The 23,905-nt window shown below is 36.3% G+C and overlaps 1 protein-coding gene across 15 annotated transcripts in view; it reads left to right on the top strand.

Annotated features, from left to right (window-relative positions):
• Nucleotides 1–13,748: 13,748 nt before the first annotated feature.
• col13a1 (collagen, type XIII, alpha 1) overlaps nt 13,749–23,905 on the top strand; it is a 74,471-nt gene continuing 64,314 nt past the window's right edge. For 13 of the 15 annotated variants that reach the window (XM_046869450.1, XM_046869550.1, XM_046869531.1 and 10 more), the window contains exons 1-2: nt 13,749–14,500; nt 16,991–17,060. In XM_046869450.1, the coding sequence (XP_046725406.1) occupies nt 14,219–14,500; nt 16,991–17,060 (352 nt within the window). In that variant the 5' untranslated portion in view covers nt 13,749–14,218. The remainder of the gene's footprint in view (nt 14,501–16,990; nt 17,061–23,905) is intronic. The other 2 variants (XM_046869568.1, XM_046869559.1) reach the window with 1 other exon arrangement.

Below are 23,905 nucleotides of genomic sequence, written 5' to 3'. Positions count from 1 at the left end.
AGGGTTTCATGCATAGCGATTTTCACATTTAAGGGGAAAAGATACAATTGTCTGTGCACTTTTTGGTGCATGTTCAGGAGGAAACCAGGGAACACAGAGGAAACCGAACATGTAAAAAGTCTGTTAAGATGCTCAGAATGAAACCAGGCACCCTGGAGCTGTGAGACAGCAATGTAACCTATTGCACAATTGTTGTTTGTTCATGTTCTTCTTATTCCCTTATTATTATTATTATTATTATTATTATTATTATTATTATTGTTATTATTATTATTATTATTATTATTATTATTATTATTATTATATTGTGTCTTAAAGATATGCTTGTCAGTCCCTCTAAGGTATCCGGAGTATCTTGATATCATTAAGCTCTGTGCTCAAGGCTATAATGGCAGGCACAAGATTTTATCAGCTGCAATCAGGCCCATGCTCTCTTGGGTCATAACCAAGTTCTCTGAGGTCTCTGAGTAATTCCACATGCTTTCTTCCTGATACTAAAAACAGAAAGACATGCCCAAATTAAACAGCCCCAATTAGCTGCATCATGGTTTAATCATAATCATAATAATTCAATAGAGATTTTAGTTCGTTCTGAAAATGTCAAAGGCCCAGTTTTTCTCTTTACAGTATTTCCTAGTTAGCCATGACAGCCTGTTCTGGTTATATAATTTACTGGGTCGTCGAAGGGGCCACAGTTTACTGTCTGAGTGATCATACTGGGTTAGCAATAAAATAAAACATAGGTAACGTGCCTGAGGCAAACGTGTGAAATGGTTTGCTTCACAACCACCCCAATCCTCCTCCTACACAATTTATTTAGATCACACACTCATCACTTTAGCAAAGACGTGTCCAGTCTGCAGGGTGTAACAAGATTAACAAGAAAAGCTTGGCTTTGAACACAATTACCCCCCACAGTATGGTGCATTAGTCCTTAATGATAAGTTTAGCACCTGTGTCAACAGCGTCTGTTCCTACACATAATGAACATCACAGGCAGTTCAGTCTGTCAAGTCAAGTGTAGCATGACAGCAATTATCACTCCTCTCCGCATGTTCATGCAAATGCTTTAAGGACACATAAAACAATGATGACCCTTTTCCACCAGTGTTTCTTAAAAGACAGCCAAGTCCAAGAGAAATATTAACTCCGTCTGAAAGTGGTAACTGTTATTACAGAGGTTATGTCTATAGTCTCAAGTCTTTTCTATAGCTTTGTCATATCAGTATTCTCGATAGTACAAATGAATCAGCATAATCCTCATACATATTTTTTTTGAATGGGAATCCGATCAGTCTTAAGATCATAAGACAGTGCTCTATTTTCCCAAAGATCATCCCTTGAGAGGCAACGAAAATAATTAGTTCGTAAGTTCACAAGTTATGTAAATATACTTATCCTAAGTGACTTCTTTATAAACGCTTTACATTGTTTCAGCACCTGAATGCATTAGTGAAAGGTCTGTTATTCTTGGATCACCTTTCGAGCTTGAACAGACTGTTTATCATCTTATTCTTATGCTATGATGTTGGAAATTGTTATCTAATCCTCCTCTGAGGTTGCAAAGCTATTTTTAAAACGATTCCATCTTCTTTTTAAAACTACTATTCCACCATTTCCATTTTAGGATTATTTTCTTTTATATTTGTAATATTTTGTCCTGCTTCAATCATGTGGGTCTGTATTAATTGTAGAAATAGTAAAACCATTTTACAGACACTGTATAGTGTCTAATAGTATATTTTTGTTTATATCTGGCATCAAGTTGCTTATCTGTCTCTTAAAGTTTGAAAAGTAAACAGCAAATGGAGGTGTTTTAGCAGTTATATTTCCTCCACTGTTCGATTGCAGGGTGTAAAATTGATGATATATACAATATATGGAATGGCCTGGAAATGATGTCCTTCCAGGATTACAAATTTTGGGTTAGTGGTTAAAGCTGTTCACTTCTGAACAGCAGGTTGTGAGTTTAAATTCTAGCAAACTTCCAGTGTTGTGCTCTGAGCCTTTATCTGTAATCAAATCAAAGCCCTCACTGATAAAGTTTTTTGAGCTGTTTAATGACCTGAGTCAAACACAACCCCCTGTCTTAATCAAGATAATTAGTGGATAAATTAGCGCACCATGTCAGCTGTAGGGAGTTTCTAATGTGTGTCGAAATCACAGAATCCTTTGTTCTTTTGATACTAAAATGTATTTGCATGTATGTATGAAATTTCAACATTCACAACACAATGCAAAAATGATTGACTATAAAACACGTGTTCATCATTTCGGATGATACATTTCTTATTAGATGGTACATTTAATTATGGCATATTATTTAGGGTTTTACTCGGCAAAGCTCATGTCTGATCTGCAGTCAGTTGTCGATAACCTTTTTAAAAACAAATGTGCGTATATAAAGTTTCTTATTTATTATATAATTGTTTCATTGTTGTAATGGAAATAATTACGAATAATTTAATAAACCGTAAAAATTCTAATTATGAAATACAAACTATAAAAAACAAACAAACAGTAATAAATGAACTGTACAAAATAACAAAGCAAATCCATTTTCATGGAGGAAATGCAATATCAATAGCCTTGAATAATACAATGGATGAACGTCAATAGTTATCCAAAAGGAAATGAAGGAAGGGAGGCCTTGCACAAGACTTTGATTAGATGTTCACCTAAAATGTCATCAGTGGAAGTTTGATTTGTTGCATGACAGTGGTTAAATAGAAGGTATAAGTTCTGACTAAAGAACTAGACTAAACGAAATGCTTCAAATAGGAGAGGAAACGAACTTCTCAAAAAGCACCTGTGCCTAAAGGATTTTTAAAAACAACACACTTCAACATCGACTGCAAGCTGAGTTCCTGAGGCTATAAAATTTATGGCATTGCTCACTTTCTCCCTTAACACTAAATATAAATATAGACAGCTGAGATGGGACCAATTCTGCTTCGAAGAGTTAGTGTGACAAAAAAAGATTTATCCTTGCAGAAGAACGAAAAAGCTTTTAATTGAACTTGCTGACAGCAAGCGAATTTTATAAAACAGCTGCTTTTTATACATTGCTCTAACAGTTTATTTTTTTAAAGCAGTGAAGGGGTCATAAAGGCAAACAGTTTAGTCTATAGATTTGAACTTCTCCATGCTCCCCCACTTCCATTTGTGCTGATTTAATCCGCTATTCAAAATCCGGTTTCAGTCAGACACATAATGGCAGTGGTTTTGCTTAAACCTTTCAACAGCAAAGTGAGGTACTGATCTGCACACTGACGTTAATTATGAGAAGTGTTTTAGGTGTTGTTGGAAAGAACTTGTTCAGAGTGAGTCGCTTAAGAAAGGCATCTCTGTGATCCCTGCTTTTCTTATTTCTTTCTCGGGGCATTTGACTAGCCCTTCAACTGCGCCGATTGCGAGACAAGCACTCATGTTTTCTCAGCTGACATTCAGTGGAATCTAGCTGCAGGCCAGCAATTAGCCACCCTCTCGCCCCTAATAGCTAAAACATGGCCTAGCATCCATAAACTGCCCTGTACAGGAATTGATCCTTAGCCAATAGCATGCTCTCTTTAAATTTTGTGATGGTAAGTGTAGTAACATTATGAGTGTATCTTTCACAGTTTTGTTTTAGTAAGATGCTTTTTTTATTCTCAGTGAATAGATTAATAAAATTGTTAAAATGAATACAGTGTGTGTGTGTGTGTGTGTGTGTGTGTGTGTGTGTGTGTGTGTGTGTGTGTGTGTGTGCACGCACCTTTAGCAGTCCCATCCCCCCTTAAGAACAAAGGCTTAAAATTATTCAGGATCCAGGAACAAATGTCCCTTTGGTTTCTACTGCTACAAAAGGAAGGTGAAAGTGCCAATGACAGTTGTTTATTTTCACAGCACTATAAAACCCCTCTTTTTTCCCCCTCACACTTAAGCAAAGCTCCTCTATGCTCATTGAGAGATCAGACAGGTAAGCCTATTTTTTTTCATTGTGCAATGAATAAAATCTGCAGAATGAAATTCACACATGGATCCCATATACAGATGCTTTTTCAACCTGAAAGTTTGACAGTGATTGGAAAATACTATTTTACAATACCATTATGTGCAATTTACCAATTGAGAGACCTCTCTTTTATATATATATATATATATATATATATATATATATATATATATATATATATATATATATATATATATATATATATATATATATATATATATATATATTTTTATATTTTTAACAAACACAGCAAAGCTTTTTTTTTTTTTTTTTTAAACTGAAGCACTTCATTGTAAATATAAAATGTATTATAAATTATATTTATATTGTAAATATAAAAAACATCATGTATAAAGTGTTAATTATAAAAAATTTCATCATAAACACCTAAATTTCCCAGATAAGTCTGTTTATGTGTAATGAGATCCAGTTCTAAAAATAGATTTCTTGGATAAATCTCATTCAAACTTTGACATTTCTTACTGATCTGGTTCTAGGTATTGAATCAATGTTGCTAATTTTATTCACAATGCATTTGTAGAAAATGTTAAACTTAATAATGATTTTATAATACTATTTATAACTCTTTAAGGGGGTAATTTGAACAAATCTTTAAAATTCAATTGAACACAGAAGTAAAGGACATTTATAGTGACTAAATTGCAGTTTTCACATGTACTTTTTCAGCCCTCACTAAGAATAAAATTAATCACATGTGGTTAAAATCATCAGAACTCTTAATGGGAAATCTTGAGTAATGCAGGTAAGACCTATTGTTTCTATGCTTTGCATTTTTTGTCATTGGAAGATTTACTCTTTCTGGTGTTTTATTCCTGCCAGTGGGCAACAATCCAATTCACAAAATATAATTTACACTTAAGGACACAAAATAATTCAAACCAGCTTAGCATGAAAAAAAAAAGGATATCTAATATATCAGGCCAATGTAACACTATGCTGGTCTACAGGCAGACTGAGAAGTCTGAGACCTGAGTATAGTGTACAGAGGTAGTGCAGGAATGAGGAATGAGAGAGAGAGAAAGCAGATCTGTGTCATGAATGATGGACTTCAATGTCTGAGGTGCCGGAAACATCCAATTCTCTGTTCACCCCCTCTCCACACCTGTTTAGGCTGCCTCTTCTCTATCTCGCTATATGTTATTTAGGTCAGTAAACAGAGGTTGTGCACTGAGAGAGAGAGAGAGAGAGAGAGAGAGAGAGAGAGAGAGAGAGAGAGAGAGAGAGATGCATATGTAGACCAGTGGACTCCAGGATATTTTTCATTCCTGTGAAATTATTATTATCCAATTAACAGACAAAAAGTTTTGCCATGTTTTTTTTTTATATAATGGAAAACTATATATTCATAGAACTTGTTTTGTGTCCAGGTGGCACTGTTATGGTGGAACAGATTTGGGTCTCTTAGTTCAAATGAAATGAACTTGGAGAAGACTCACATATGGGTGGAAAAGTCAGGTTTTCAGTATGTTTGTCCATATAGTCTAAATTGAGACACTTTAGATTGAGAAATCTGTATAAACCATAAAATTCTGCATTCAGTCTGTTGCACAGCAAGTGTTTAACTTATGTAACACACGTGCAAGTTAGGAAAAAAATGTGAAGCAAAACCAAAGCTTCAGAGGAGTACATGCACATCCCGCTTAAAAGCATGACTAAACAGCAAGCAGTTTAAACTGGGCCAGGACGATGACCAAAAGCCTATGCTGAGGCAGCTAATTTCACTCAACCAGGCCACTGAAAACAAACCTCGCCCAATGACCTCACCCACCATCAGCCCAATGTAATTAAACTCTGTGGTGTGGTAATAGAAAAGCACCAACTTTTAATTTTGAAAGTCCAGAAATATCACCAAAGTTCCTAATAATGCTCTGTGGTAATGATATATGATAAGTAAGTGGTTATGTTTTCACCTCATCTATGAAGTCTGATTACCAGTGTTGATTAGTACAGATGGTAGATTAGAAAATGGTCAGCCAGAAGAATGGTTTAATTTAGACTTTAAAAGGGTTTAAATGAATCATAGCATAAAGTGTAGCCTCTATATTTGCTCTCATTTAAAACTGACATGCCCGCACTGTGGGTTCATTATTTACTTTAGATTTTATACAGCAAAATCCAACATCAAGGCTGCTTTCATGAGCAAAAACACACAAAAATAAACTCTTTCGGTATATAATAAACACTGCACATTTTACTTATTTCTTGATTTCTCATTCTTTATTCCATATTTTAAAATAAAAATACAATAAATAGTATTTACAACTGTGAACTGGGTAAGTTGACATAAATTAACCAGTATTAGTGGATGAGATCTTTAGACTAGTATTAAGTGAGACACTTAAAAAAACATATAATACTGTATATCAGAGTTACTACACCAGTAAACACAGTTATAATGGACACATTTTGACACAGAAGATCCATACAGTATGTTATTCAAACAGCTTTTTACTATGCTGAGTAATTGTTTTTCTGCATTGCAGGCTTTCCATCTGTTCCCCCCGGGATACCTGTTTCCAATTTGTCCTCACTAACACTTTATTAAAGACAATGAGACCTCTAACAGACTGAGCAATGGAGTAATGAGTATTTTTTAAACGTGTTGCTTTGTGAAGCATCACACAGTAAAAGCAGTTATGAGAGAGACATCCAGATGTTTACCCACTGGATTACAATGCATGAACAAATTGGTCTGGTGAAATGTAATGCAACAAGTGATCTTGTTCTTGATATATTAATGCCAATTTGTGTATTACTTCTAGTATCCTCATAAAATGTTAATCTGTTTGCTTATTATAATTAACTGAACTACCCAAAATGTACTAGATATGAATGATTTGATTGTAAATAAGTGTGTGCCCTGTGTTATACTTGGCTCCAGATCCACTGCAGCAAAGTCAAGGATTGAGTCTTTAAGGAATTTAACACTTAAAGGTTTTGTACAGTATACTGTAGCTTGCACATTTAAGGCCTGTGAGTAAGTGCTAAAACCAATTGAAATTAAACTATTTATGCTATTAGACTAATAACTGATTTAATATTATTCATTAGAAGACCTTGCTGGATAGTTGTTTTTTTGATATTGTACTGATTTTGATATTTGTACTGATATGTGCCATACTCCTCATCCATGTTCTTAGTCGTCTTTTGCTCAATCACCTTTGATGTATATCTTACAATATTGAGTAAAACCCAATGTTGGGTAAAACTTAAATAATAAGTTAAAATACAGGACATTGAGTGTATATAAAATGTAAATATATATATATATATATATATATATATATATATATATATATATATATATATATATATATATATATATATATATATATATAGGTCTTGAGAATTTGTATGAGATTATATTTATTTATCATGCAGATGATTAATTAATGATAATGTTCACAGCTAACATCAAAATGAAGAAGAAATAATAACTGTGACCATAGTTACAGAACCAATTTGTAATTAAGTTTTTCAGAATATGGTCATTGTCTGGTATTTTCACACAATTATACAGTTTGAGCAGCCAAACCAATAATCCCGAACCAGAACAAATGGATATATTAAGAAGGTTTAACTTCAGGGAGAATTCTAAAGGATTTCCAAAACTTCTGCAGTTTGGTACAGAGTGTGAATTTTATTTTTGATGAAAGAGTTCAGCATGGTTTAGCTTACAGGAAGTTTATTGTAACTCAAATAATCACTTTATAATCAATGAAAAAAAAAAGGAATGTTAGAAAACAGGCTAAAAACAGGATTCTGTGCAATCATGGAAATCATGCTGCACAGAATGTTACCCAATGTGGTCTCCTGCTATTTTGACCAATACAGTTAAATATGGTTTTCAATTTTTTTGTGCTTGCTGAGATTCTCTCATAAATAAAACGTTTTCACTCCTCAGCTGCCGCCACGTGATTGGCATGATACAGAACACTGGAGAGTGAGAACTAACATGAGCACTGGAATGTAAGATTATAAGTTATGTTCTTTCTACTGTCTTTTACAGTCATTTGTGACTATGGAACCAGGAGCTACTGAGCAACTCATAAAACAACTCAACATTTAAGATCATTACAGATCCAACACCAGCTTCTCCATGCCAGAGCCTTTAAACACTCAAAGAGGTCCAGTGTCCAAACTCCACATGAAGTGGGATCCAAATGGCGTGTGTTATGTGTAAACTTGCCTTTAATCTGCGCTTAACCTGGGACAGTGTGTCCAGACATAAAGCTGACAGTTATAAAGCTGACTGATTGTAAACATTCAAAATGCATCTTCTATATGAAAAATGAAGATATGTACTCGAAAATGCGCTCCTCATTTTATTTTAATTAATTCATAATGCTAGCTCACTGTTGTCATTGTCTATTTTAAATAGATACATGCATTCTACAGTCTTAGTGCACAAGTAAATCCACATCAATAGCAAAAAAATCCGCCTCGTCATTTAAAGAAAGGGAACATGTTTCAAATAATAGATACTGGTTTTATAATAATAATAATAATCGAAAAACCACAATAAATTGCAAAATTGCTGAGTACATGGGAAAGGCTGCTTGAATTCTTTTTTACAATAATAAAGGAAAATTAAGATTTTTTTTTAACACAGTTGAGGTTCTGTGTTTAAAAAAAAAGCACATTGTTAGTCAAAGACAACCATAACACTCTTTCACTCTCTCAAATAAATGTCAGTTCCCATATTATTTATCATTATACACTTTACTATGACCTTGACTGGGCATTGAGGTCTGACTTAAGGAGTTTAAAAGATGGAAAACAACCACAGGAAGCTGTCAAGTTCTTGATTTCTCAGTGACTGGGAGACACATTGAGTCTTCTTGGCAGACAGGAATTGGTTTAGCAGACAATCTGCTTATGCAGACGTGAATAAGCTTTCAAACACCAAGCATTCACAAACCAGTCCAGAGAATGAAGAATGAAGAAATATTCCTCTACTTCTTTCAATGTTCTGGAAATGTAATGCAGTAACAAACAACTGAACACAGAGAAACTGTCCGGGAGTATCTAGGAAATGCATGTTTCACTTCTATTTCCATTCCTATGAGTTCTACTGTCTCTACAGCACCATGCAGGTTTTTTTTAAAATACAGAGATAAAAGATTAGTTCATGTTGAATAAAGGTGGTCTCTTCTTCATTTCCAGTGCTAATTTAGTCCCATAGAATTTTAAAGATGATACCTTGTAATTTTGGGCTGAAATTTGGTGAAGGACAGTCTCAAAATATGCATGATTAATGGTCTTGAGAAGCTGTTGAGTTTATTGTTTGATTACTGAGTAGCTGCCAGAAAATTGTCATGTTCAGATCATGTCCAGATGTCCCACTGTTATAATTCTGTTACATATTGAAAAACATAGCATAATGTTGCATTTATTCATGTGGTGTACACTTTTATGCAGACATAAGTGAACAGAAGATAGAGGCTTCTAAGCACAAATAACTAACACACTAACACTAACATTAAAAAAAATTGAGTGCTTTTAGAAAGATCCTTTGTAAAGAGCCCTTTCCATTACTAGAAAAGGTTAATTATGGCAGTAGTTCTTTTAAGAACCATTTACTGAAAATCTTTTGGGGATACCTCTTTTTAAAAAAAAACCTAGATTAAAAGGTATTGTATTGAATTTTATATTTTAAGGCATTTTGCATGATTTCAGTCTTGAAAACACCCATTTTGGCACTTGTGAAATTTCCCACACTGCTTCAAAATGCATGTCTTTGACTCATTTTAGGTCACAGCCATATGGCAACTCAAATTCCCAGCAAACCTCTTAGCCTTCAAACATGGCCTCCTACATGCTCTTCAGTGCTCTTAATCACCAAGTTACAAACTGAGCACACTTGTGCTCAATCACACACACACACACACACACACACACACACACACACACACACACACAACTCTATAAAGAGACTTTTCTCAGTTCTTTTTATATAACTGACAAGGCCAGGCCGTATAAGTGCCATACTGCCATATTGTAACAAACTATTCTGTTTTACAATCCATGCCTGGTGGTTGTTGTTTGTTCGTAGATTTGTGACATTGAGTTTTGCTTTACAATTTGGATCATTCTGCCTGCTCTTAAAAAAAGGCTATCTCAATCTTCTGTTAATTATGTTTTGATTATTGTTTACAATCATTTACAGTTTTTTTGGTCTGTTTGTCTTGCACAGTTATAATTGTTGTAAATTGCTACATGCACATACAGTAGCAATTATGTTTTACCTGGAATACTATTCACTTTACATTATGTACACTGTGTCAAACCGTAATCTACACTTCAATTTGTTTGACTAAAAAGCACATTTTCATTCCATTATTTTTGTTTTTAAAAAAACCCATCTAAAGTCATGGCATATTCATTAACAGTCTCACTGACTTCGCTTCTGAAGCAGCTGATTACAGTGCATCCAGAAAGTATTCACAGCGCTCCACTTTTTTTACATTTTGTTATCTTACAGCCTTACTCCAAAATATATTCAATGTATTATTTTCCTCAAAATTCTACAAACAATAACCCTATAATAAAACTTTCTTTCAGCTTCTCCCATTAGGGGTCGCCACAGCGGACCATCCACATGTTTAATTTGGCACATGTTTTTATGCTGGATGCCCTTCCTAACGCAACCCTCCCCATTTATCCGGGCTTGGGGCCGGCACTAAGGCTTGTGCAACCCTTATGGCTGGGGTTGGTTCCCTGACCGGGGATTGAACCCGGGCCGCAGCGGTGAGAGCACCGCATCCTAACCAATAGACCACCAGGGCAAACAATAACCCTGTAATGACAACGTGAAAGAAGTTCATGTACATACTGTACGTATTTACAGCCTCTGAGTAACACTCAAAATTAAGCTCAGGTGTATCCTGTTTCCACTGATCATCCTTGAGATGTTTCTACAATTTGTTTGGAATCCACCTGTGGTAAATTCAGTTGATTGGACATGATTTGGAAAGGCACACACCTGTCACCTGTCAAATAAGGTCCCATTTAGCATTAATGTTAGAGCACAAACCAAGCCATGAAGTCAGAGACAGGATTGTATTGAAGTACAGATCTGTGGAAGGTACAGAAAAATATCTGCAGCATTGAACTTCCCAATGTTACAGAACTTCCTAATTTTACAATAGTATTCACAGACTTTTTTACAGTCTGATTGGTGGGTTGCTGCAGAGATGGATTTTCTTCTGGAAGGTTCTCCAGAGAAATGCTGGAGCTCTTTCACTTTTTTTACAGCCTGATTGGTGGGTTGCTGCAGAGATGGTTTGCTGTGAAAGTCTGTGAATACTTATGTACATGTGATTTTTGTTTTGTTTTGTTTTATGTTTTTAACACATTTACAAAAATTCCAAACAAACTTTTTCAAATTGTCATTTATGGGGTACTGTTTGTAGAATTGTATGAAAATAATGAATTTACTCCATTTTGGAGTAAGGCTGTAACATACCAAATGTGGAAAAAGTGAAGCACTGTGAATGCGTTCCGGATGCACTGTATGTTATAATTACAGAATTACAGTATTCAACATTTGGTTCATTAAATGCAATAGAGAGTGCCTGACCCACATGAAAAAATCTATCAGATGTTTTAGAAGTGGCTGAATAAAGAGGGAACATCTCTTCTCTTTTGAATACATTACAGCTGAAGACCCAAGTCAGGAAATTTACTGTTAACTTTTTAAAGCTTTTCTGGAACGTATGGTCCAATCCGCCTGTGTGGTTTTTTGGGCAGCTACTTTTGAAATTGCCATCTTGGTTATGGTGAGTCAGTGCTCATCTGGTTGATTATGGTAGCCTCAGTTTCTACAGTAAAAAAACAGTAACCAGGTTATTTTTATTACTCCTGACATGACCTTTAATCAAAGGATTAATGGAAGCCGGACAAAACAGGAACTGTAAAAGTAAGGAAAGTGTAATTGAAAGTGTATCTCCACAGAATAAACAAACCATTGACAGGTTATTTCAGCATTGGCAGAAGATTCTAAAGGTTTATTTGTACATGGGAAATATCATAATTAGGTTACAATAATACCACAGTGATTCTAAGAACTGATTATGGATGACCACTTATGGCCAGCTGGCCTTATTTGGTTCTTAAAAAGACATTGTTGTTAATTCATATGAGGTCAGTCCTGGCCACCCTCATTTGTTTAATAAACAATTATTAACTTTTGCTCCATACTACATTTAATATTTATTGTATAAGGTCATTTTTATTCTTCAAAAAATGATGTTGAAAACATTAGGTAGGAAATGATCAAGGTGCCCCAAAAGTCTCTAGACACAGGTCGAATTGACAACATTGACAACACAGGGAGAATGACAGCATTCTCATGGAGGGATCAGCAAGTTGGCACCATGTTGTAATGGATTAGAACAGGAAACACGGCGAGCACATCACACACGGCACTGTTGCTAAACTGGGAGCCAAACTTGGCAAAGATGACTATGTGTGTTACATTAGTAACATTTGTATATCTCATTTAAAATTGTTTATACCAGGATTGTATTTCATATTGTACATTTTAATGTGGTACAGTATGCTACAGGACAAATTATGGAAAATCATCGATGTTTCTGAAAGACCCTGAGAGCTGTCAGCTATTGGTTTGGCAACACATACAGATACATACATCTTATTTTTGGGGGCAGAAATAAACTATTTGGTCAGCTTACTGTGCACGTGAGAATGATGAGTTAGGAGAATAACTGAGAGTTCACATGGATTGTAGAAAAATACATTGGTCAATTCAGACAATGAAACTACTGGGGAAAAAAAGGACCTTCACTTAATAATTTGACTACTTATATACATTTTTTCGAACTGCCTGACTACTACTATTAATAAGAACAATATTTGTTCAGTAAATTATCAGAAATTAAACAAATGCACTCCTAAATCCTCTGGTGCCCTGCTTACATGTACTGAAATGTTTGAAGCATTTTACAAAATACTCAACTGTTTGAATCCAGCAACACTGAATGGAACAACATGGGAGGTGGTAGCTCAGTGGTTAAGGCATTGGGCTTTGGATCGGAAAGTCACAGGTTCCAATCCCACCACCACTGAGTTGCCACTGCTGGGCCCCTAAGCAAGAACCCTTAACCCTCCCCTGCTCAGTCGTAAGTCACTGTGGATAAGGGCGTCTGCCAAATGCTGTAAATGTAACACTAAGTCTTCTTTTTGTAAATGTTTGCTCACAAATATTTTTTTCTTAATTCTTGTTCATTTTCTGACAAATGATTTGCTATTAAGAATCACATTTTTTGGTATTTTGAGACTTGGCAAAACAAAGGCTCTTTCTTTCTTTCTTTCTTTCTTTCTTTCTTTCTTTCTTTCTTTCTTTGCTAATTTTGAAGTGTAGTACACCATCATCATCATCATCATCATCATCATCATCATCATCATCTTCTTCTTCTTCTTCTTAATTTATTAACCCAAGACAGCCGTTTACATTTATGAAAATACTATTAAAAAACGAAAGTGTTTATTTGTTCAAATAAATGCGAGTTCACAAGTTTATACAGAATATTCACGCCGCACAGATCAAAGAGTCATTTTAAACACGTGGGCTCTTGGCACCTAAATATATCTTGTCGGCGAGGTTGCGGGGAAGCGCGCGGCTCCACTAAAGCTTTAGTTGCGCCCAGAGCAGATGAGCAGCGATCACTTAACACGCACACACACACACACACACACACACGGGGAGGAGCTTCGCACACAGGAGAGGCGCAGGGCGCACGAGAGCGCAGTTGATCGGAGGAGAGCGCAGTGAGGAGGCGCACTTACAGTGGAGTGTGGAGTGAATGGACTGCAGCTAAAGCGGATTGCAGGGACGAGGCTCAAGTTTCACATCACAGATCACTCCAGCACTGAGACACCGGAGCTCAGAAGGACACACTCAGATGGCACGACTCATTCACATGGCGCAACGCTAGAGCCTTTCGATCCACCTGTATACATCACCAGGAGCCATGCTTTTATCTCCATTATAACTCTTTTCCCAGTTAATTTAACGCGACCCTGATTCAGCCTGCTCTCTAAGGAAGTCCTGGACTAAACTATTAGTTGGGTTTGTTTTCAAACTTCGCCCTGTTTGCCAGTTGATGTCCCCCCTGATGAGTAGATTATAAGTTTGGTGAAGAAAGTCGGAAAAAGCCAAGTTTTACACCTCAGACTGAAATGGAACAGGACACCAAAGTTTGTCGAGATTCTCCTACAGAAAGGACTTGCGCTGAGCATCCGTGTAAAAGGCGGATGGAGGTGTGTGGTGCGGTGGCGGTGTGTGTCGCGCTCTGTGTCCTTTCTCTCGGGGTGTGTGTGCTGGTGTATTTGCGCACCTCGGAGCTACAGGACAGAGTTAACAGCCTGGAGAAGCACAGAGAACCTCAGCATTCAGAATGGTTGTTTCTCGAGCAGGTGGAACCAGTGCTCCTAAAGCGCCTGGATCAGATGCTGGAGGAGGTGAGTGTTTTTCTGAGGGTGCTGAAATCAGCACATGAGAACTTTTAATGCATGAGAAATGTTAGGTTGTTGAAAATATGACTTGTGATCCTCGGTTCTAGATCAAGTTTTTAGGCTTATAATTAAGCTTGAGTGAAGCATCTGTACTGTGGATTAGAGATTTTTAACAGGAGGTCAACTTTATTTCATTAAAATATAGGCATTTTTAGATCACAGAAACCACTTTTTTTAGTCTTCAAGAAACAAACAATTTAAAAAAACAGTAAAAACTTTTAACAAGTCTCCTGAGACACCTGAGGGTCTCTAGGGCTCCACTAATCAGCTCTTCTCCCTGTCCAGATGTCCTTTCTCTTTGTTATTTTACTTTTGTTTATGCACCATTCACTTTCAATGAGCACCTGGTCTAGAGTATCCACAGTCATCCTGGTCATTGCAAAGCCAATAGTCCCTTATATAGGGGGTCATAATTAATGGTCATTCTAAGTAATCTCTCATTTTCTTTGGATGTTTTAAATAAATACATTACGAAATAAAAATATTTCGTAATGTGCACTTTCTTTCTATTTTGAAGCTATCGGTTTATAATTATTCCTTTAATTACATTTGTGTAAGCTACCTTCTTTATTTGTATTTTACCACATACCAAGTTTAGTGCTGATGCAATTCTAATTATTTAACCACTTGCAAGTGTTTTAGCTGTTTTACAAAATAACAAAAAATCCTTTTTTTTTTTCTTTACTCAGTCACAAAAAGTCTTTGTCTTACAGGCCACTGGATAAACATTAAGCATCCCATTTCACAGTTTTTATGAATCTCTAACTGCTTTCATCACTAGTCTGACACACAAAATGTTGTGCAGTTATGAGTCAGAAACAGTGAGGTGTAGAAAAGTGAGATATACAGTCTCTCACAGCTATGCTTTCCTCACACAGGCCTCTAATGGTCACTCACCCAGCAGTGTGTAAACTATGTGCTGTGCCGTTGTGTTTTGGGAAGATAGAATCTCGGCCCATAGTTAATAAAGCTGTCAGGACTGCAGAGGACAGTCAGGGCCTTAATGAAGCAAAGCAGACTGCAAGAGAGGCAGCCGGGACATCTCAGCACTAAAGTAAAGTGAGATGGGACTTATTCCAGGTTTGGGTTAAAGCAAAATACATCTTAGTCATTTACAGTGGCTTGGAGAAGTTTATTGATTTGGCTCTGTGTTTGAACTTATAATGTTTATCTGATATGGTCAGGTTAACGTCACCATGAAACGATAAATTTTTTGCCACTTATGTTTAATACCTGCATTTCAGTTTTCCTAACTCAATCGTTAACTTAAATCATCTTCAGACTCCAAACAAGCAAAATAAGAACACTATTAATCATTTATTTTGTGTTGAAACACAACAGATAGAGATGTTTTCCTTAGCTACAAAGTTTGGGGGTCAGTAATTGAGGTAATCACATGCTGGAATTAAAAAAGTTACGTTTATAGCGTCTGCTAAAGCACACTGATAGCAGCTGCCTCGTTATTATGATTACCTAATGCCATTATTCACACCACAACAGACACCAGGTATCATGGAGGCACCATAAAATAAACTGACTGTGTATAATATAAATAAACCAACAATAATAAATTGTCTTTTGTCTGATCAAAGTGAAAATGTCTTGAATTACCGTGGGTGCTCCAGGTTTTGCTCTGTAAAAACAAATGGTCTCAGCAAAGTCTGTGAAACTGGAAAAATGGAAATTTGTTCCATATCTATAATGATTAAAGCTTTTAGAAAAATCACTGCACAGTGATTTTCACATTAGATATCTTACAAATCTCAATTGTACATTCTCAACAACAGACTCTTGCATTACAGTTTACTGGCATGACATTGTTTCTCATTTTGCTCATCTCTTATTAATCATCATTAGCTCTAGTTTTGTTTTACAAGACACTTAACTGTACTTCAGTCAGTGTCAGTGCTGCAAGAGAAAATAAAACCTTACTTGTAGTGCCTGAGCCTGGTCTGTGTAAAGACTTTTGCAGCTGGGAAGAGAGTGTGCCAGTATCAACCAAATAAACCCCTGGAATGAATTGTGGTTAGCGTAAACTGGGACCATAGAAATATGTTGGATACTGCTATAAGAAGAACATAACACAAGAATTTGAATTTACATTATGAGACATGATGTACTGTTTTTTTAACTGTAGTCATAGTAACTGAACTTATTTACAAGGTTTGCAAAATGATCACCTGTGTGCAGGTACTAAGTTGCCACATCTCCCTCATCTAGCAAAAATACTGATCTTAGTAAACTTATTAGAAAAGTGTTTTTAGGGAATATCTAATATTTAATCTCATATCAGTGGTAACTTACAAATGTTAGCTTTAGTCTACACGCTTGTTGTTTCATTGTGGTAAATGCAATGTACTTTGAAGAGGGTATAAAAGTCATTCGTAGTAAGTAAGGTTATTCCCCATAACTTCTTTCTTCTTTGTACTTTTGTAGAAGTTAGCGTCTCGTCTGCCGAAGACCAGAGAGACTCGGGATGTCTCCCACGCCTGTCTGTGTCCACCAGGTAGGTCTAACCATTTGCTTCTGAACCCAGCCATACTGACTATAACACACCTGGCTTTTGAAGAAAGCTGTGGTTAGCACAGTTTACATTTGCTTTGTTGTTAAGTCTTTCACAGAGGCTTTTTGAGACTTCCATTCACAAAATCCCACTCCTATTCTGGTCCTGTAGGTATATATGAATGCAGCTATTCTTAGGCATGGCTGTGGGATGAAAACATATCTGGTGTCAATTAAATTCCATTTCCCTTGTGTAATGAGAAAGATGTTTAAAAAAAAATGTGTGTGTAGAAAAAGTCCTTTCTTGTTTATCCAAAACTAAACGGAGTGCACTTGTGCCTCTGATCTGGCACCTCTATAGTGACAGGTGCTGTCATATTTCAGGCTCTGTTGGCAGTCATTGACTTTCACTTGTGTCATGGTGGGTTATGATGCAAAACAGAGTGACAGGATGGCATCATCTCAGAATTCCATTGTGGAGCAAACCATCAAAGTCCATTGCTGATGGCTAATAAGTCACACTGGCTCAGCGAGGTTTATGTCTCCTAGGATATAACCTGAGCAATGCAATCACGAGAACACAATGTGGTCTAGCGATATGACAGTAACCACGACATTAAAGGAGTAAATCTTAGCATAAAAATAAGTATTCTTTGGCTGTTGTTTAGTTGCTGATGGTTAATTTTAGATTTGTATTTCTTGAACTTTCTCTGGAAAATCGAAATCTCAATACATTTCTAGAGGTTCCGTCATGCAGATATTTGTTTTCTTACTCCAGACTCCAGGTGTAAGCCATTAACTTGTGTGTGTGAGAAAGAAAAAGAGAAAGAGGTGAGACAGCACACACATGAGTGTTAATTTGCCCATCAGCAGTAGTCATCAGTGTGTTAACTGTGTGGATGGCCCAGATGGTGTCTGCGTTTGAACATGTTTGTAGTTTATGACTTGACTGTGAGAAACTTTCTGGTCTCATGATGAACACACATTCGTGGCTTTGCGATTTCTGATTCTGAGTTAGTCAAGACTTTAATATTAAAGTGATGTGTGTACATAATTAATTAGCATTGCATAATGCAGGCATAGTTCCGATAGGATTGTGGTACTATTTATGTTGCGTGTATGTTTACTGTATGTGTTCGATTGCAATATGAATATGCATGTATGTGCAGTGCTCTTCTTCCGCCAGCTGCTGTCTGTCAATCATTCCCCCAGGCCGTGCTCAGGTTGCTTCCATTCCTTTGTTTATTTTCAGTGCTAAGGGACACAAACTAGTAGTGGCCCCATCCGTGGCCCTCAGACACCTTTTTCCTGAAATGCACACATGCTTATGAACAAAACAGACAGACTTTTGCTTGGAAGACTGCATTCCTAAGGGTTATTATCTATTATTACAAAACCCCAAAGCATAGAAAAATGTTTATTTATTTACATAAAATAAGTTTTCTACAACATATTTCCATAAGAAAAATACAAACATTTCAGTACATTTACATTGAATTTCATATTTATCCAGATTAATGCTTCCTGGCAGTTGTTCCGTTGCCATGAACTGTTCATTCACTGTACTTTTGTAGTCAGAACAGAAATCTAAGTTCATTCAGGCAAGGCTCTTTTGACTTGTACATGCCTATCTAGATAGCACGTTTTTATTTCAAATTTACATTCAAATGAATTATATCAAATTCATTCTTTTTAAAATTCACATACTCTTTGAATTTTAATAATAATAAAAAATAAAAAAAGGTTTAAAGGGAGCACTTTGTTTATTCGTTCACCACTACTTTGTCCCCAGTGTTGAGTGTCCTTAACATCTATTCAAAATGTTTTAACATTGTGTTACTGCCTGTATAATATTAGCTGTCTTTGTTTTAACAAATGCATGAATACATTTTCTAAATACCACTTTACTTGCAAAACTGGCACCATAAGAATGTGACCAAGTGAAGTCCACTTGACATGAAAGCTTGCATTGTGTGTCAGTGGTCCCTAAGGTTTGTGCCATGATGAGTCTAGTTGGAAGTGTGTGCATTCATGACAAACTTTAACAACTCACAACAGCTGATCTCTAGCCAACTTAAAAACCCCATGTGTCCATAAAATTGGTAACGGTTCACTACCTTAACCTTTTGCCATTAAAGAGCGGCCTAAGTAATATTTATGCAAAGGGGCTTATGAAAACTGCCCCAAGAATGAATGTTTAATATTTCAAGCAATGACTGATTATGGCAGTGTGGCATTTAGAGGTGTGGAGACAGTGGACACTTTCTTCTTTTCCTTTTCCTTAAGAAATAGCCAAATAAATGACACTTAGATCTTAATTTTACTGGGCTCTATTCCAGGTAGAGAGCCTACTTTACTTCAGTGTTTTTAACCCTTCAAATGGATCATTAGTTCTTCTGTAGAAGATGTTAAATTAATTTGCAATAGTTTCTTTATTAAAGGTACTGCATACTGATACATAATTACGTAAATACACACTTGATTATATTTTGCAGACAAGGACATTGAATCGATCCTGAATCTGTGTTATCCATTTAACTTGAATGGGGAAAAAAATGATTTTCATGAATGCTGATGTATGCAATTAGTCAAATCCTGCTTTCTAAAAAGGCCCCTGTAAAAATGTACTGTGACCTCAGCGAAGCAGATGTTTATGTGTAAACATTGTTAATCAGCAAATGGCTTCAGTGATTGTTACATAGATAGTGTTGGTAAGAGTGTCATGGTGACACAGATTGTGATTGAATTACTGTTGCATGAGCAATGTGCGAAAACAAATATACACGTTTGCTATAGATAAACACAATGATTTATTGGTGTGGATAATGATGTGTGGCGAGGTGTGTTTTTTCCCCATAATTTAGTATTTGTGTTTCTAATGTCAGTAATGTGTTTAGATATATGGATTAGCCATATGGATTGAAGCCAGGATTGATAACCAAGTTGAGAACAAATATCATAGGTGATAAAACAGTACTGCATATTGTTTGGTTGGCAAAAGATTTCCTTATGGGACATAACAGCCATGTCAGAAGAAAACTTTCATGACTGTTAGATTGAGTCCAGGTCTCAGCCCCAGGAGTTTTCTTGAATCCACATATTGTTTGCTAAAGAGCTGAGTGGCACTTTCTTGGACATTGCTTCAGGAAAAGGAAAAGAAAGAGGCCACTGAACTGTCACTTTCATACACCACGCACCCCTATAACTTTAATTTCCTCTTTATCAAAGAGCATCCCAAAGTACTTAGCTGCCTTGTGAATTTACTGGACTAACGCCAGGCAGTGGTTTAAAAAGTATAGCTGAAAATATGCATAGCATACTCACTAATTTGACTGTTCTGGAGATTCAGTGGATTGTTTGTTTTGATTCATGGAATAAATTGGGCAGAGACTCATGTCTGTAGAGGTCATCTGCTGTGGATTAAAAAGTGAGCGAGTAAGCATGGCAGGAAAGGCCGGTGGATAAAGGCCCCTAAAGCCGCACCCCTCCAGCTGCCGGAAGTGAGCTTTGATGGTTTATGCGGCCAGGGTCCGAGGGGAGGCCATGTCTAGTGTGCATGAAACCAGAGCTGGACTGCAGGGTCTCTAAGGATGGCATATTTGCCATAGCATCTTCTAAACACCAGCAATAGCAACAGTAAAGTGCACAACACTTTATTAGTACTAAATGGGACAGACAGAGGAGACTCCCAAAAACATTGTTTTCTACACACTTGCACAAACAATTCTTGTAAAACTACCATTAAAGATAAAGAGACCTTTTATTAGTCACAGTGCAAATGTTTTACCATTACACTACCTAAAAAAAAAAAAACAGAAAAAATTTCTTGAATTGTTTACTGGTTAGTGTAGTGATTTATTTCTTGAGAACTGCACAGTAATATCTAGTCTGTTATTCAGTTGCTCATGTAAATGTAAATCTTCAGATCACATAAATATATAATTTTATGTGCACTATAAATAAGTAGGTCTGAATATTTTACATATAAAAAATACCATTCTTTAATACACATTTCTGTGACTGCAACTAAACCAATACTTACTACTTACTACTGTACCTAATTATATCTGTCTGATTATACTTTAGTGTGTCTGAAAATCTTCTGCTAGTCTAGTAACTAGTCAAGTTACTAGTTACTAGACATACTCAGCTTAGGTTCTAGCTAGGTAATTCTAGCTAGCAAGCGTTTACCTGAATGTTAAATGTAAATCTTAAACTTATGCTAAATAACCTGTAGCAATACAGCTAGCGTTACATGCCTAGCAATGCAAATCCAAACTACCAAATTGAGCTATCTGGTGTGGGAAATTCTTACTTAGATCAACCAACACAGTGTACTTTGCATTTGCGACTATTCTAGCTAATCTGCTTTTCAGAAAGATTTACATATATATATAACTCATTTCCTCTCTAGGGTGAATATTAAGGAAGAGGATATTCAAAGTTTATTAATATACCATACAAGAAATTAGGATTGCATTGACGACTAGTCATTTATGAATGTTGAGCAACCTTATATGAAGACAGTTGGACTGTTTGGTTGCAGAAATCCCACACTGTCTCATTAGAGTGCCCTCTTGTGTCAAGACTTTCACTGGTCAATGGTGGACGTCAAGCACCTGGCATGTAGGGCACTCAGGGAACGTCCAGTGCTGCCTGATGACAGACCAATGTAGACTGTACTGGATCAAAGAATGACTGTGTGTGTGAGCAAGTTGGAGAGATAGACATGCAGAAAAGAGAAAGAGAGGGTGGGAAAGAATGAGAGAGCACCTGCGAGAGCACATGGGACACATATCCAAATTAAGCCAGTCCAGTAAAGCCATTTAATCCAAATGTAAAAATACCCCTCAGATACCCTGAAGAGGCAAGGCCGCTTCACCCTTGTAAATGAGAGGTAGCTTTAAACTCCATGCTGAGGTCAGGCATAGAGGTCAGTGGCTCTAGCCATTTAAGCGCCCCCAAGTTCAACTTGTCATGTCTTCTGACAGGAAGAGGCAGTGGTAGATCTCCTTTCCTGGCGTGTGATTAGCTTACAGCTCAGCTGCTAGAAAACGCTTTTACTGGGAGGAGAGGTGTTGTCTGCTAACTTTGCCCAGCAGACACACAGTCTCACATGAGGGCCAGAGAATGTTTGAGGAAAGAGTGTAGTCACAGGAAAGTCTGTAGTAGACAAAAAAAATAAAAGTCGGGTGGCTAGAGAGCACTGACAATGCGAGAGGAAGAGAAAGACAGACAGGAAAGAGCGCGTGATTTGGAAATGAAGGAGAACACTATGTGGTTAGCCATCTGCTTTTCACATTGAACCTCGTATTGACTGAGAATCTGCTTCTGAAATCTTTTTTTTTTGCCCATGCTCCTAAAAAACAATGACATCTTTTACTTTTTATTTGATTAAATTTGACAGCCACCTCTTAATGCTCATTTCATAACAACCATTTTGGAAGGATTTACCATTTATTCATTTATATACACAATGTATTCCATATGAGACTAAGGAGGATAGCACTTTAGTATAAAAGATATTTACTTGATCAAATGCATTTTTTATTTTGTGCAGTTTAAAAGGGTCTACACAGCATATCAGCACCTCCATTCAAATGTTGTGCTTTTGAAAGGCTTTCTGTTCATTCTGCCCAGAATCTAAATCATGTCATCCCATGCATGAGGTCTTTAAAATCTGGATCTGGTTTCATCTTATTTCATTCTAGTCATGTTTCTTGAATAATAATGAGAGAGAATGCGTGGACAGTCCGCTGTGTGTGGCCAAATGTGTGACTACTTGTGCTTTTACAAATAAATGCATGATTGTGAATGTGTGGCTGTGAAGTGGGGTTATTAGCCCAGCGCCACTGAGCCTGCATTGAAAATTACTCTTGGACAGCTTTTAGCAGAAGAAAAATAGCAAGCACACGTCTGGAACAGTACAAGTTAATTTTTGGATAAACAAACAGTGGCGTGCTAAATGCTAGAAAATTATTTCCATGATTTTGGTTGATAGATTTGCAGGTTAATTCATGGCAAAGTGTGCAGTGTTTTGGAATAGCATGCCATGGTTAGATGATAAATCAAATACTGTGTTGTTTCTCATTTGTAAACCTTAAATTTTTCGAAACAAACAAAAAAAGTTAAATGTGCTTTTTTAAATATATTGTAAATGTTTATAACGACAGATATAAAGAAATAAATTTAAGATACATTAAATGGCAAAAACCTAATTGATGCCTAACCATCACATCCATATAAACGTTTTCCAATCTTTCCCACAAAGTCAGAAGTACAGAGTTAAACTGTATCCATTCACTGGAACTAATAGACCCAAACACGTTCCAGCATCAAAATGCCCCTGTGCAACCTCCATGAAGAAATGGTTTGCTGAGGTTGTAGTGGAAGAAATTAAGCGACCCGAGTCTTGACCTCAACCCAACTGGTCACCTTTTGGGATGAACTGGAACATAGACTGTACTCCGGGCCTCCTTACTTGAAATGTGTGCTTTTGAAATGCCCGAATTAACTGAAGTGCTTGTGTCTGAATGAGCAAATCATTATTGCTACCAGGGCTGCAGCTATCAATTATTTTAGTAATCGAGTTTTCTACCAATTATTTCATTGATTAATCCAGTAATCAAATAAGAAGTACTTTTTCTTTATTAAAGAGAAATACTGAATATACAAGAAAAAAAGAAAATAGGACAGGTCTCTTAAAATAAACGTAATTTTTTTTCCTTTTTAGAAAAATTTGTATGGCTGAAATTGCGATCTGTGAAATTTTAATGGCATATTACGTACACTATATGTATATATATTTACGTTTTAGTTTTAAATGATCCCAAAATTGAAAACCATATG

The sequence above is a fragment of the Silurus meridionalis genome, chromosome 2 (genome assembly GCF_014805685.1).
Source record: "Silurus meridionalis isolate SWU-2019-XX chromosome 2, ASM1480568v1, whole genome shotgun sequence".
NCBI classification, from domain to species: domain Eukaryota; kingdom Metazoa; phylum Chordata; class Actinopteri; order Siluriformes; family Siluridae; genus Silurus; species Silurus meridionalis.
The sequence above is the reverse complement of the archived record's forward strand: the minus strand, read 5'-3'. Positions and strand labels throughout refer to the sequence as shown.